Genomic DNA, 12,265 nt, shown 5'->3' with positions numbered 1-12,265 from the left:
CAGGAATGAGAAAAGTTCTGGGAACAGAGGTTGGTTTATTTTCTTTCTGTTCCTAAAAGTAAACTTCACTTGTTTAGAGTTTTAAAATAACCATTTCTATGAAACAACAGGCTTTGGATTAGCAGCAGCTTATCAACAAACTGGGAAGCAGTTTTAAGCAGAAGTCTAAAACATCTTGGGGTAAGTCATATACTGAAAAAGTAATCTGACAGTGAAACTTTATGCACTATAAGGCTTTTTTTTTTTTTTTAAACAGAAAAAACAGTTTGTCAACTTACCTATATCACAAGCAAAATCATAGATGTGTGGTTTTTGCAACAGCCCTAACTGACACATACAGGTAAGAGCGTTGAGGGCCTTATAAATGACAAATTCTTCAGCATCACTGAGTCCTTGCTGGAGTAGTGGTTTTAGAATTGATGAACTTTGCCAACCAACATAAGCAGCAACACCTGGAATCCAACAAGAACAAACCTTCATTGTACAGTGCAAATCAGCAGTCTCCCCCAAAAAATCCAACCAAGATAACTTACTCTGTATATACAGAGTCAATATACATGTTTTGTGAAAGTGTTTTAATCTTTAAACATCTTTAAAGTTGATATTCTATTCTTTTAAATTAATGTTTTCTCCTTACAGCCTGTGTAATTTAACCCTTTAAGGGGATTATGCACATGCATTAGTAGTTGCAGAATTAGGGCCTAAATTACTAACATTAAGAACAGTGTGTTATATATCAAGTCAGGAAAAATATAAAAACAAAAAGTTTGCTTGTTTTTACTGTACTCCAGGAACTTATAGTAACTGAACAAAACATGAAAAATGGAGCTAGGGAATTTCTAATATTGCAAGTGCTATGTTTTCCTCTAATTCTAAATGCAAGAAAAAAGTTTTCAAAATCTAACAGTTTTCTTTTTCAGTGTTCATATCCCTGCTTTTATTAGAGATGCATAGAAAACTGAGAAAGCTGAGAATTTGGTCATAAAGAAAGGAGGAGGCTATCTTTTGTATGGATTTAGGCCTGGAGCCTGCAAAGTGTTTAGCAAGGGCTGACCCATGAAATCACAAAGAGCCTCATCGAAATCAGATTTGGATGCACATGAAAGCAAACTGTTAGAGTCTGAAACTAAAGAGGAACACCAGAAACAAGGGTCCAATACTCCAGGAAAAAAGGAATAAGTGTAAAATTCAACAGTATGTATTCAGTGGCATAGAGGCTGGGGAAAAAAAAAAGATACAAGATTCTTTCACAGGATTGTGTCTTCTCTTTCCCAGTCGTAACTGCATGAGATGTTTGCTAAACTAGAAGCAAACTAAACTACGAATTCCATATATTGAACTAAGATCTAAAACCCAATCCAAATCCAAAATGTTAGTCTTGTCTAATTTATAGTAATTAAAACTATTAACGCATTTCAATTTTCTCCCCTAAAGTATCACTAGCTGTAGCTTTGAGATGTTAGGATACTATGAAGTAACATTTGTTGTCAAAAACAGAGGGGAGGGAGGTGGAGGGATTTTTTTTTTTTTAAATGGTGTCCTTAAACAAACTGACTTCTTTTTACTATTACTCATCCTAGAGCGAAGTTTTCCTTAATTTCAAGATAAAACCAAATTTAGAAATGTATTCTGCCAATATAAAAACAGTGAATTCATCCAATTCCTTTGAGCCCAAGCAACCTAAACACAACAGCAGTTCTAGGGAACATTTTTTCCTTCCAACAGACTGCCAGCAGAAGTGTGTGGACAGGAAACTCCCTGCTGCGATTATCTGTCAGGATGTTATGGGTATATCCCATATGATCAGCCTCTGGCAACTGAAAGGATGGCAGACATTAATGGATCCCAGTCCTCTCTAGCTTTACCTCCATCAAGTGAACATTCTTTCCTACAAATGGCAACCATGACAATTTTCTAACTGATCTCAGCAAACGGAAAGAAGTTTTCTGCTGGATAAACAAGGGTGCTGATCAGAACTGGTTGTCCGAGATCATGTGACTTCATCTCTGGTAGGGGTCCCAACCTTTACTAATTCATGGGTAGTAATAACAAGCACATGATGTGCTGTGATGAACATCAGACTTCACTCAGTCTTGGTTTTAATTTCCTGAGGCTTTGAGTAACATTGGAGAGTCTGGCAGGAAAATATGTTGCCCGTATTTGGGGATCAATGATTTCTTGTTTCAGCCTGGTTATGTGATGTTAATACAAATGCTATTACAACGTCAGCACATGCCAGTTACTTTCCTACAACATCCAAGACAAAACAGGAACTATTGTATCTCTGCTAGCCAGGTATCTAAACTATTATTAATGCTGGGCACTATAATTAGCAGATAAAAAAAAAAGAAACAACGACAAGCGAGCTGGCAGAGACAGGGAAAATGACAACACCCAGAACACAGAATATATCTTTGGAGCATTACTTACATTTTTCATGGTGGTTTAAAGACAAAAAAAAGAATCGGGGCTGGGAAAGGGAGTGTAGTTTAAAAAATACTCCTGATTGTGTACGTTCATCAATGTGCGTCACATTTCTTTATACCCCTTTCTGCAGGGAACCTGGAATGCTCTGGGACCTAGCCTTTGGCCACATCTTTATTGTGTGACAATTCTAGTATTTATCAGTCATATCTATAGCAGGAGTGTCAAAATCCAGCTAGTGGGCCAGATCCACCCAAGGAGCCCCATCCTCCACCCAAGGAAACCCAAAAATATTATAAAGCAAGGATTTGTAAACAAGTGATTTAAAATAATCCTATTTTGAATGCAAGTATTCTTTAAATCACTCTGCCTTGCTACAAAAAAACAAAAACAATCGTGAGCAGTAAATTGCTTATTGCTTCATTTCTAAATTACTAAAGTCTCTACAAAAAAGTTTTTTTCTGAGTGTCAAAATCTCCAAAACTTGTTTGATGCTTAGATGTAAATCAAATATTCAGCTAAGAAACCAAGCACATACCGACTATGCTGTCAAAGAAAGCTCCCCGGAGATGCCAGTCATTCTTATCATTCAGGAAAGTGATCATATGAGACAGGAGAACATCGTTTGCTTTTTGACGTCCAAAAAAAACGCAGAGACGTGTTATTCCATTTTCCATTAGAGTCTGTTTCACAATGTTTTCTGGGTCGCTAAGCAAAGTAACAACTTTCTGCTGGACCATTTCATGCAAGGCCTGCAATTCTGCAACAGATGCACACAATCAGCTAGAAATTGAACTGTGGGCATTTATTATACTGTCTGTTAAATGATGTAAACTAATAAGTAATTCTGAAGTACAGGTGACACTGTAAGAGAGACATGCACCTGGTTCACTGCAGTAAAAAAGCCAGGCTTACAAATGAATTCTTGTTCACATTCTGAATTGGAAGGTGCTGGGCAGACATCATATTTGTACTCATAATATATCTTAAATTGCCCTGTTACTGCTTCCACTGAGATAACCAACTCTTTGCACTTATAGCTCAAGCATAGCTCAAAATCGTAAAAGAAACGTTAGAATAAGTCAATGGCTCAACAGCAACCAAAACACTTTGAAGCAATAGTATAGGAACTGTGCATTCCTTTGATAGTCAGCTGTTTCATGTTTCCTAAATAGATACTTAAAAATAAATCTACCACCTAGGTTGCTTATCTTTATTAGCATTACAGAAATAAGCAAGCACCATTAAAAGGGGGTAAAAAAGATATTTCAAGATTCATTCAGTTAACAATTATCCTTGCTGAATGGGAGTCCCAAAATGATAAACGAGTATCAGGCATTCATTGCCAAGTCATACACTCAGATAGTTCTATTCTGTGACTCAAAGGAAGATGCAACTTTATTTAAAAAAAAAAATCTCTCATCAGGAAAGATATCCAAGTGAAAGTAGGTTAAAGGAGACTCAAAGAAATTTCAATTATTGTCATGTCAGCTTTTCAAGGCAAATTTATGATCAATCCTTAGCCAATCAAAGGCAGTGTAGTTTCTTGAAAAAATACACAGAAGTTTAACCATGTATGTGATGTTTGCTCCTTTAGGTAATTTTCTGGGTTTTTTGCAGTGTCTCGTGTACAATTTTGCTTCATTCTTCAGAAAACTATAGACTTTACAACTGCATTAGACATGGGGGAGGAAGGGGACTGGAGAGACATGGGAGAGTAGGGGAGTCTTCCTGCCTAGTAAGAAGACTAAATCCCCAGAAGTAAAGAACACTCAGAAATGGATCAAAGGAAAGTATGGTGGTTCATGCTTGCATGCTTTAAAAGCTCAAACTAATTCAGAAGCATCCCAGAGGTAAAAAGAAATGTCACTACCTGTGTCGTAATTGTCACTAGGGTGAGATGCCTCATCCATTTCTTCACCATTTGGCTCATTTTCCATGTTTAGGTTTTTCAGTTGTACTAATTCCAGAAATCTCAGAGCTGTTTCTGCCAGCAGTGCTATGTTCTCTGTAATGATAGAAGTGTATGTCCATATTTTTTTCGTTTCAAATTAAGAACTGTGCAAGTATGGGATTTACAAATTTGAAGACAATAACACTAATAGAAAAGCCAAGCACTATAGTCAACTGTTGTGAAAGTTCCCATCTGTGTTCTGCAAACCCATCTTAGTTGTAACCTATTACCTTACTGCAATTGCAGCCTCAGTGGAAATGCCAAGTGCCACAATTCACTTTTGTGACACGAAGAAATGGGGAAGTTAAAACGAAACCAAGTAAATTTACAACATAAATTAAACTAGTTTTTCCAAACCTGAAAAGGTTAATAGGCCACAGACAAATAATATAACATTGAGAGAATTTAACAGCAAACAGCTAAAAGTTAACATGACAACAAATACTAGATTAGGTGCATGTCTAAAATTTGTTTCGGGATGTATATGGTTGATTACCCTACAATTACATGCATATAATCCTGGTGTATCTAGACCAGCACATTAAATGAATTTAAGTATCAGTGAATTTGGGGGTGGGGGAAACAGATTTAAATTAATTTGATTTTTATTTTTCAAGGCTTAAACTTACTACACTTATCTGAATTGAAGAAAAGTTAGTAGTGTAGCAGTAGATGTTTTCTACCAACATGTAAAAGAAAGTCAGACCACCAGTCCTCTGGCAGTCACCAACAAAGCACTTCGCAGAACTTGTGGAAGTGCTGAGAGAAGCTTTTTCTTCATTTCAGTGTATTTGACTAATTAATAAAATTAAAAGAGTGGCATTTAAAAAGCAGAAGCCTTGATTTCCTCCTTCAATCTCCGATTAAATAAGGAGGGGAAAGGTAAGTTCTAATACTTTCAAAATATTGAAGATAGAGTGGATTTGATATAAATCACATTGATTTAAACCATGAATGAAATCGTGATTTAAAATCGCTAGTCAGGAAGCCTTGATTTATTCTTTGTTTTCTACAAAAACACATTCTTGTTGTTTGATATCCTTTATTCATTTAACTTCTTGAAACTTTGCACTTTTAGAAAAAGGTAAGGGCTTGACTGTGTGTATAAAAAACTTGCAGCGAGACAATAGGGCTGATGGGTGGGTAACCTAACCAGGTCTGTTATCTCCTATCTCCATATACTGCTGGTAGGATATTATCATCTCTAGAGACAACAAACTCTCCCTATGACTGAAGAAGGGTGTTTGTACCCAAAAGCTTGCAAAGAACAATTTTTCTAACTATTTAGTTGGTAAATCTTTACTAACCTATAGAGGAGCCTCTGAGAACCCCATAAGATTGGGCCCTTAGTACAGTCCATGGCCTGTTATTACCTATTCATAAAACTTCTAAAAAGGCTACATGAATATATTGTGTCAAATGGCATATAATTAGAAGTTTTAATCCCAATTCCATGATGATATCTTTGATCTTTAATACATCTTAAATTAAAACTATATGTTTTTTTTTTTAAACATAGCATCCTAACAAAAAAAAAAAAAAATAGGATTAAATAAACAAACCTGATTTAAATAAAAAATCCAATTTTTTTTTAAACCATTGATTTTTATCTACCTTGGTAGAAGAAAAATGTGGCCAGAAACAATTAGTTCTATTTACTAACTACGGCAAATACCTTCATTATTAGTTTTAAATACAAAACACTTTGACAACCTTATTGTTTTCTTACCTTGCTTGATTTAAAGCTAATAAAAACCCATTGAAAAGCCTGGGTTTTTTTGTATTTTGAACTGAATTCTAAACTTGCAGTTTGACTATAGGCTGCCTGACAAGTTATAAATAGAAAAAAAAAAAAAAAAAAAAAAAAAAAAAAAAATCAATCTAGTAAATAATTATGTTAAAATATGGGCGAACAAAGCACAAAACCAAAAATGATCATAAGCAGTAAACTGCTTATTGCTCCATTTCTAAATTACTAAAATATCTACAAAAAAGTATAAAAGTATACAAATTGACAATGAACCTGCGCTAACATCTGAATGTTATATAACTGCTTAAATAAATGTGTCAATAAAGCATAACATACATTGACCGGTAAAAACAATTCATTTTACAGCAACCACTGGAAAAATCACTTTTTTTTTCGTAAGCAGTAGTAGGAATAAAAATTCAAATCAAGGATTTAAATGTAGGTTTCTCCAATGGCTAATTTCAATCAAAGGGATTTAAAATCTGTTAATTAGTTCATCCTGATATAAATCATCTGTTACTTCAAGTTAAAACAGGTTCACAAAGTCTGTGTGGAGCAAGAGAAGATGACAGAGGAAGGCCTATTTACCCACTCAGATACTTATTGGTAAGTAGAATGAGTGCAATGAAAATTTCTACTCTACCAACCCTTACTTTCTAGGAGAAAAGGGAATGCCCCTGGTGTTGTCCTAAATATTCCCAAAGGCTCAGGAATGGGGAAGAGCCTGCCACTGACTCTTCCTGTGCTGATATACCAAGAATCCCAAACTGCCTTAATTTCACCCGAGTGACAACGAGTACAAGTAGACAAAGATCCAAATGCTACTCCACCAATTAGATACCCAAGTGCTATTCTATATCACCCTATTTGAGTCCCTGAATTCATCAGTGCATCTGTGTTTATAATATTCTGTCATCTTAGGGTGCAGACCAATGTAATATTTGAACCATTCCAAGAATTTCAATAACTGGAAACAGGTTCACAATTGTTCCGAGTCAGGGGTGTCTGCATGTTTGTGGCTAAATACAGGCACCCTTTAGGAACTGCAGTGCTGTCAAATTACCACCAGGAGGTAGTAGTGACCACCCAACCCAACTGTAGCATTCTGTTCCACTTTTTTACTAACAGAGTTTAATAAAAGCCTATTCCTGCACTTTACTGAAAGCTATGTGGTGGTACCTGTCTGGGAACGCCTAGGTGTATATACAGGACAGAGAGGCTGCCTGGACCCCTGCTTCTGGGTTCCTTAAAGGCTGGGTGCTTAGGAGCTGCCAGAACTTTTGTCACTTTTAAAGGCAGACAAGGTTCTTTGGGTAGAGATATCTTTTACTAGACCAACTAAATGGGTGAAAAAGTGTTCCTTGCAAACTTTTGGGCACAAACACCCTTCTTCAAGGATAGGGAGGTTCTGCTGTTGTTTTGTGTTCTCCTGGATGGAATAGAAACCAATATGGAAAATGCAGGTCTGTGAAAATGCAAAATGTGTGGCAGTGAGGATCAGAGGCCATGGGAGACAACAGGTATGAGACAGGTAGGTGGGGGTGGTGAAAAGGGGCAAATGTTGACCTGGTGATAGAATATAGCTGGTAAAATGTAGGGAGGTTACCTGTCACTTTTAAAGAGCACTTTCCCCCAAGCTACTCAGCAATTTACTCCAATTCCTAGAAACTGACCAGGGTTCAGTGCATCCCAGACTGATTTGGGAGCAGAGGGGAAGGCCACATAAGGGAGCGGGGTGCTTGGGTCCCTGATTCTGTGCATTTGGAAGCTGCTCTCTGCTGCTTTTACACAGCTGGTTAGTTTCCTTCAACTGGTGACAGTGGAGTCTTTGGGCAGCCCCAATGAAGCCCCCAGGACCAAGAAGCAGCAGGTCAGGCAGCTCCCCCCACCTGGCTACATCCCACCCCAAATAAGCCTGGAATTCACTGAACCCTGGTCAGCTGCCAGCACTGGGAGGAAATTGACCACATCTTTAAAAAGGTGGCTGAGAGTGGTCCCCAGTTTCCAACCAGGGACACTGGGGCAGTAGAGTTCTGGTTTTGTACCAGAGCATGTGCAGGGGTTGCCATGCAGGGATTTGGCGGGGGGGAAGGTGAGCAGCAGCAGTGTGGGACACCTGGAAGACCAACCAGACACAGACACTAGTTACGAAGTGCTTGGTATCCAACACATAACACATAACCAAAGAACCAGTTCAAAATAACACTTGATTATCCAAATATAGTTTTGAAGTGATTCAGAAGGTTTAAATCATTCTAACCTGGCTTGTTTGTGTGCCTGGATGACTATGCTTTCAAAACTGCATTTAAACCAGTCTAAGTGTCATGTCTGTCTGCGAATTTAGCCTTAAGACTAAGTCGCAAAAAGGCAGCAAGAAGGAAAAGGACCTACCAACCTTCTCTATTTAATCGTTTTTTTTCAGAGGCTTATACCAAATGGAATAGCATCACGTTCCAGCATCTAAAAGGTAAAGTAGGATCTGGCTCAAAAGTGCTTTATTAAAAATATTATAGTTTTTACACACAGCTTGAAGAGTGGCTCCTGCCAAAAGTTTTAATTCACATAAAGCAGATACTGCTGTCAACAAACTTTTATCTTTACAGCATGGAATACCCACCAAATCAACGACAGCTGTGGTTACTAAGGGGAAACCAGCCTGTGCTAGGGGCGCTCTCACTGAAGTAGCTCTACAGCTATCAGTTCTTGAGCTAGCTCATTTTAAAACTAGCAAAGGTAGCTCTACACTTGACCTGAGCCTTCAAGATGCTATTGTAGTCACTTCCAATACTGCAGTGCACAGAGCCTGAAGTGACTTTATGTATACAGCCAAATTATTTCAGGACAGTGGAAAATGATTGGAGTAACAAGAAAAGTGTAAAAGGGGTTTCCCCAGAATCTTACCCGCATATGCCAGTCTGACGATAGTGGCTTCATCTTGTGCCAGATGTGCTATGCCTGGCAAAATGTATTCTGGGTAAATGTTGATGTCATTGCGTGGCACCTCTTTGACCAGAGCAAGAACTTTAGTTAGTGTCCTCACAGATTCTGCCCTCACCCTAGGCACAGAATCGTTGCTGAATTGTAACAGATAAGGCGTAATGCGATCCAGCAGAATCTCCACACTTAATCTTGGTGCTAAATGGAGAATTAGTTCCAAGGCAGCCAGTTTTGAATCACAATATTTGAGAGTCTGTAAACAAGAAGTTATCACAGACACTAAAATAACCAGCCCATTCTCTTTGGTCTCTCCCTCTGCTTTCTCAGTCCGATCATGCCCACAGAGATTGTGGATTATATTGTCCAAATCCTTACGTATGACCAGTATACGTTCGTCAGCTGATACAAAAGTTTCCTTGGCAAATTGTGCCATGTAAGGCTGGAGAAAAGTATAAAATAGTTCAGGAAATGCATTGTTACGTTGCTGTTTCAAGTAATCCTCTGCTGCTAAACGTTTATCTGGCTCACGGTGGATCATCTGAGTGACCTTAAGAGAGGTAGGAGCGGAGAAGTAGGAGAAAAGGTTACAAAATTTAGAAATTTAAAATACGCAAGGTAGTTTATCACTTAAGCAAGTCAAATAGAGGTTCTATAGAACAAAGTGTTATTTACCAGTTGTCTGATACTGCGATCTTCAATTTTGTTCAGGACTTGATCAGGGGAAAAGAGTCCATTTCTATATGCCAAAAGCTGAGACAAGTCAAACAACGGTACACCTTCTGTGAAGAGCTCTGCTATTACACAGCCTAGAAAACATCAAACTTTTCTGAGCATTATGAAATAAAAACTTGTCTGCTATCCAGGGACAAACAAAAATAAGTGTTGCACAATTCTCAACTGAAGAAAACCATGAAGGGGATCAAATATCTGAAGTATCAAAGGACAGTTTAAAGCAACTCTTTATCATGAAAGCTCACTATATGACTTCTGTAGTTTCAAAAACTTGCTTTTGAATGTAATTACTACGCATTGCAAGCACGCAATGTCTTTGAAACATTTCATGCATTTAAACAGCAGAGGGTAGTAGTGTTAAGAAATAAGGCATGGACTTTAAGCACCTGCTGGCCACAAAATGCAAAACAAGAAAAGGAACACACCACTGTCATGTGGAAGAAGAGCACTAATAAACAACCCAGAATGCAGGCAAAGGAAAAGGGGAGACAGAGCTAAGTAATTAAGCGCTCTCAGCTAGTAGCTGAACAGCCTTTGTTACTATGGAGATGCTTAATGATGGTCTTTGTCAACAAAAGTCGCCAAATTATTATGATCAGGACCCTGATCTAACCATATTTGTTAGTTTGCTAAGTACAGAAAACCATACTTTTAAACTTTAGGTCCCAATTTTACAGTCTAGCCCACATGGGTACAGTGCCATTAATGAGCAGGAAGACTACATGATCTCCAGAGGTCCCGTCCTACTTTTCTAAGTCAATAGGACTCCAAAGGTGTCTGTGTACATAGATCAGCTTATAGACTATAGGCTACAAACTATAAAGTCAGACCCACTGACACCATTAAAAAGAAGTAAGGGTTACAACTAAACTTTAGACAGTCTCTCCAGGACATAAGTGAAGGTACACTGGCACAGCAGTTTATACTCCCACTGCTCAGGTACCATAGCCATATGCGCATGATGGAAACTACATGAACTCATACATTTTTATACTACTTCTGCCTGTAGGAAGTTTTAGGTCCCAGAACCAATTCTAAAGTTTTATTTGTAAAAATATTTGTTTCTACTGTCAAAAGAAAAAAAGATCCTCACTGATGATGCAAAACCGTAAGTCACATGGCTCTTGTTCAATTTCCCCGCCCCCACCAAATACCTGCAGAAAAGATGTCCATTGCACGCTTCAATTCCCCTCCTGTTCGCTGATTGCTGTTTGCCAAATCTACTAATGGAGTTGAAGGATCTCGCATGTTCTCCAGCTCTGTGGCAAACAAGCTACCATCAACAAAGCGCTCAGGGGCGATATAACAAGTCCTCCTTCGTGATGTATCAAAGAAATAATTGAAGTCAGCCGGATTGTCCTCAGGAAGATAGGTCGGTTTAAAACTGGCAAAGTCAGTCAGAAGAACCCAGTTCCAACTGGTCACCATCACATTTTCAGTTTTGATGTCCCCGTGACGGACTCCAGATTTGTGGGCCTGGTCCACAGCAGTCAAGATCTGGAAGGCTATCCACCTCTTTTCAATGTTGTTTAGGAACGGCCTGGTGCTGATTCGATCGTAAAGGTTGTCCCGCACGTACTGCCTGAACAGCATAGCTGCTTTCTCGGACAAAGTTGCCTTCTGGAAGGGAAGGCAGTTCTGTGCAGAGTGCAGCCTTATCTTCAACTCCTCCAGCTCCTGCTTGTAGCTGGTAAGTGGCAAAGTGGGATCCTGAATGGCAAACACCTTCACCACCACCAGCCCTTCCCTGTGCTTAGCCCGCGCCACTTTGAAGAAGCGCGTGCTCCCCAGGCTTTTGTCATACTCGAAGTCGTGGATGTCTGAGAAATAGCTGTCCACCGAGAGGATCTGAGAAGGGGCGATGCCAGCCAGCTGGTTCCCCATGGTGATGCTGTCCGTCCGGGAGGTGCAGGCCTCCGCGCTTTGCTGCTTGGCCTGAAAGACAGTCCTGAGGCTATTTAAGCTTTCAAGTTAGCACCTGTCCTCTTTGCACCTCCCAGGTTGGTCAGAGCCCCCCACCCAGACAGGCCTCCCTTTCCCTGGGGCAAACTTGGCACCTACTTGGTGCTTCATGGGGAGGCTCCAGGGGGGTAGCCTGGTCCTTGCCTTTTTACCAGCAATTAACAGGGGAGGGTGGGGATTTCAAAGTGCCAACCCAGGGGTTTCACAGTGCCAGCCCCACCCTAAGAGGGCAGGCCCACAGGCTGCTGATCCCCAATCCCCGCAGGGACGGGGCCCAGGCAGGGATGCTGGGTGTGGAAATCGAGCCCCCCCCATCTCTGCTCCGGCACCGGCCTGGCGCCAGTCTCCCGGCGGAGGGAGAGATGCAGGGGGGCAGGGGAGCAAGCGCTGGCCCCGGGGGTTCCTCCCAGCCGCAGCATCCCCCGCTCCTCCGGCCGGCAGCACTCACGGGAGGGCAGTGGGCAGCTCCGCAGAAGCTGCAGCCGCGACGCGGGCAGCGGTGGAGG

General features: G+C 40.0%; 1 protein-coding gene across 3 annotated transcripts in view; it reads right to left on the bottom strand.

Annotated features, from left to right (window-relative positions):
• Positions 1 to 12,259, bottom strand: part of PIK3R4 (phosphoinositide-3-kinase regulatory subunit 4) — a 39,811-nt gene extending 27,552 nt beyond the window's left edge. The window contains exons 1-8 of one of the 3 annotated variants that reach the window (XM_014527302.2): positions 11,859 to 12,201; positions 11,602 to 11,732; positions 10,952 to 11,484; positions 9,738 to 9,871; positions 9,030 to 9,612; positions 4,298 to 4,432; positions 2,963 to 3,184; positions 279 to 452 (exon numbers count right to left, since the gene is read on the bottom strand). In XM_014527302.2, coding sequence (XP_014382788.2) covers positions 279 to 452; positions 2,963 to 3,184; positions 4,298 to 4,432; positions 9,030 to 9,612; positions 9,738 to 9,871; positions 10,952 to 11,484; positions 11,602 to 11,732; positions 11,859 to 11,870 — 1,924 coding nt within the window. In that variant the 5' untranslated portion in view covers positions 11,871 to 12,201. The other 2 variants (XM_006038636.3, XM_025195167.1) reach the window with 2 other exon arrangements.
• Positions 12,260 to 12,265: the final 6 nt, after the last annotated feature.

The sequence above is a fragment of the Alligator sinensis genome, unplaced genomic scaffold, assembly GCF_000455745.1.
Source record: "Alligator sinensis unplaced genomic scaffold, ASM45574v1 scaffold1979_1, whole genome shotgun sequence".
Classification (NCBI taxonomy): domain Eukaryota; kingdom Metazoa; phylum Chordata; order Crocodylia; family Alligatoridae; genus Alligator; species Alligator sinensis.
The sequence above is the reverse complement of the archived record's forward strand: the minus strand, read 5'-3'. Positions and strand labels throughout refer to the sequence as shown.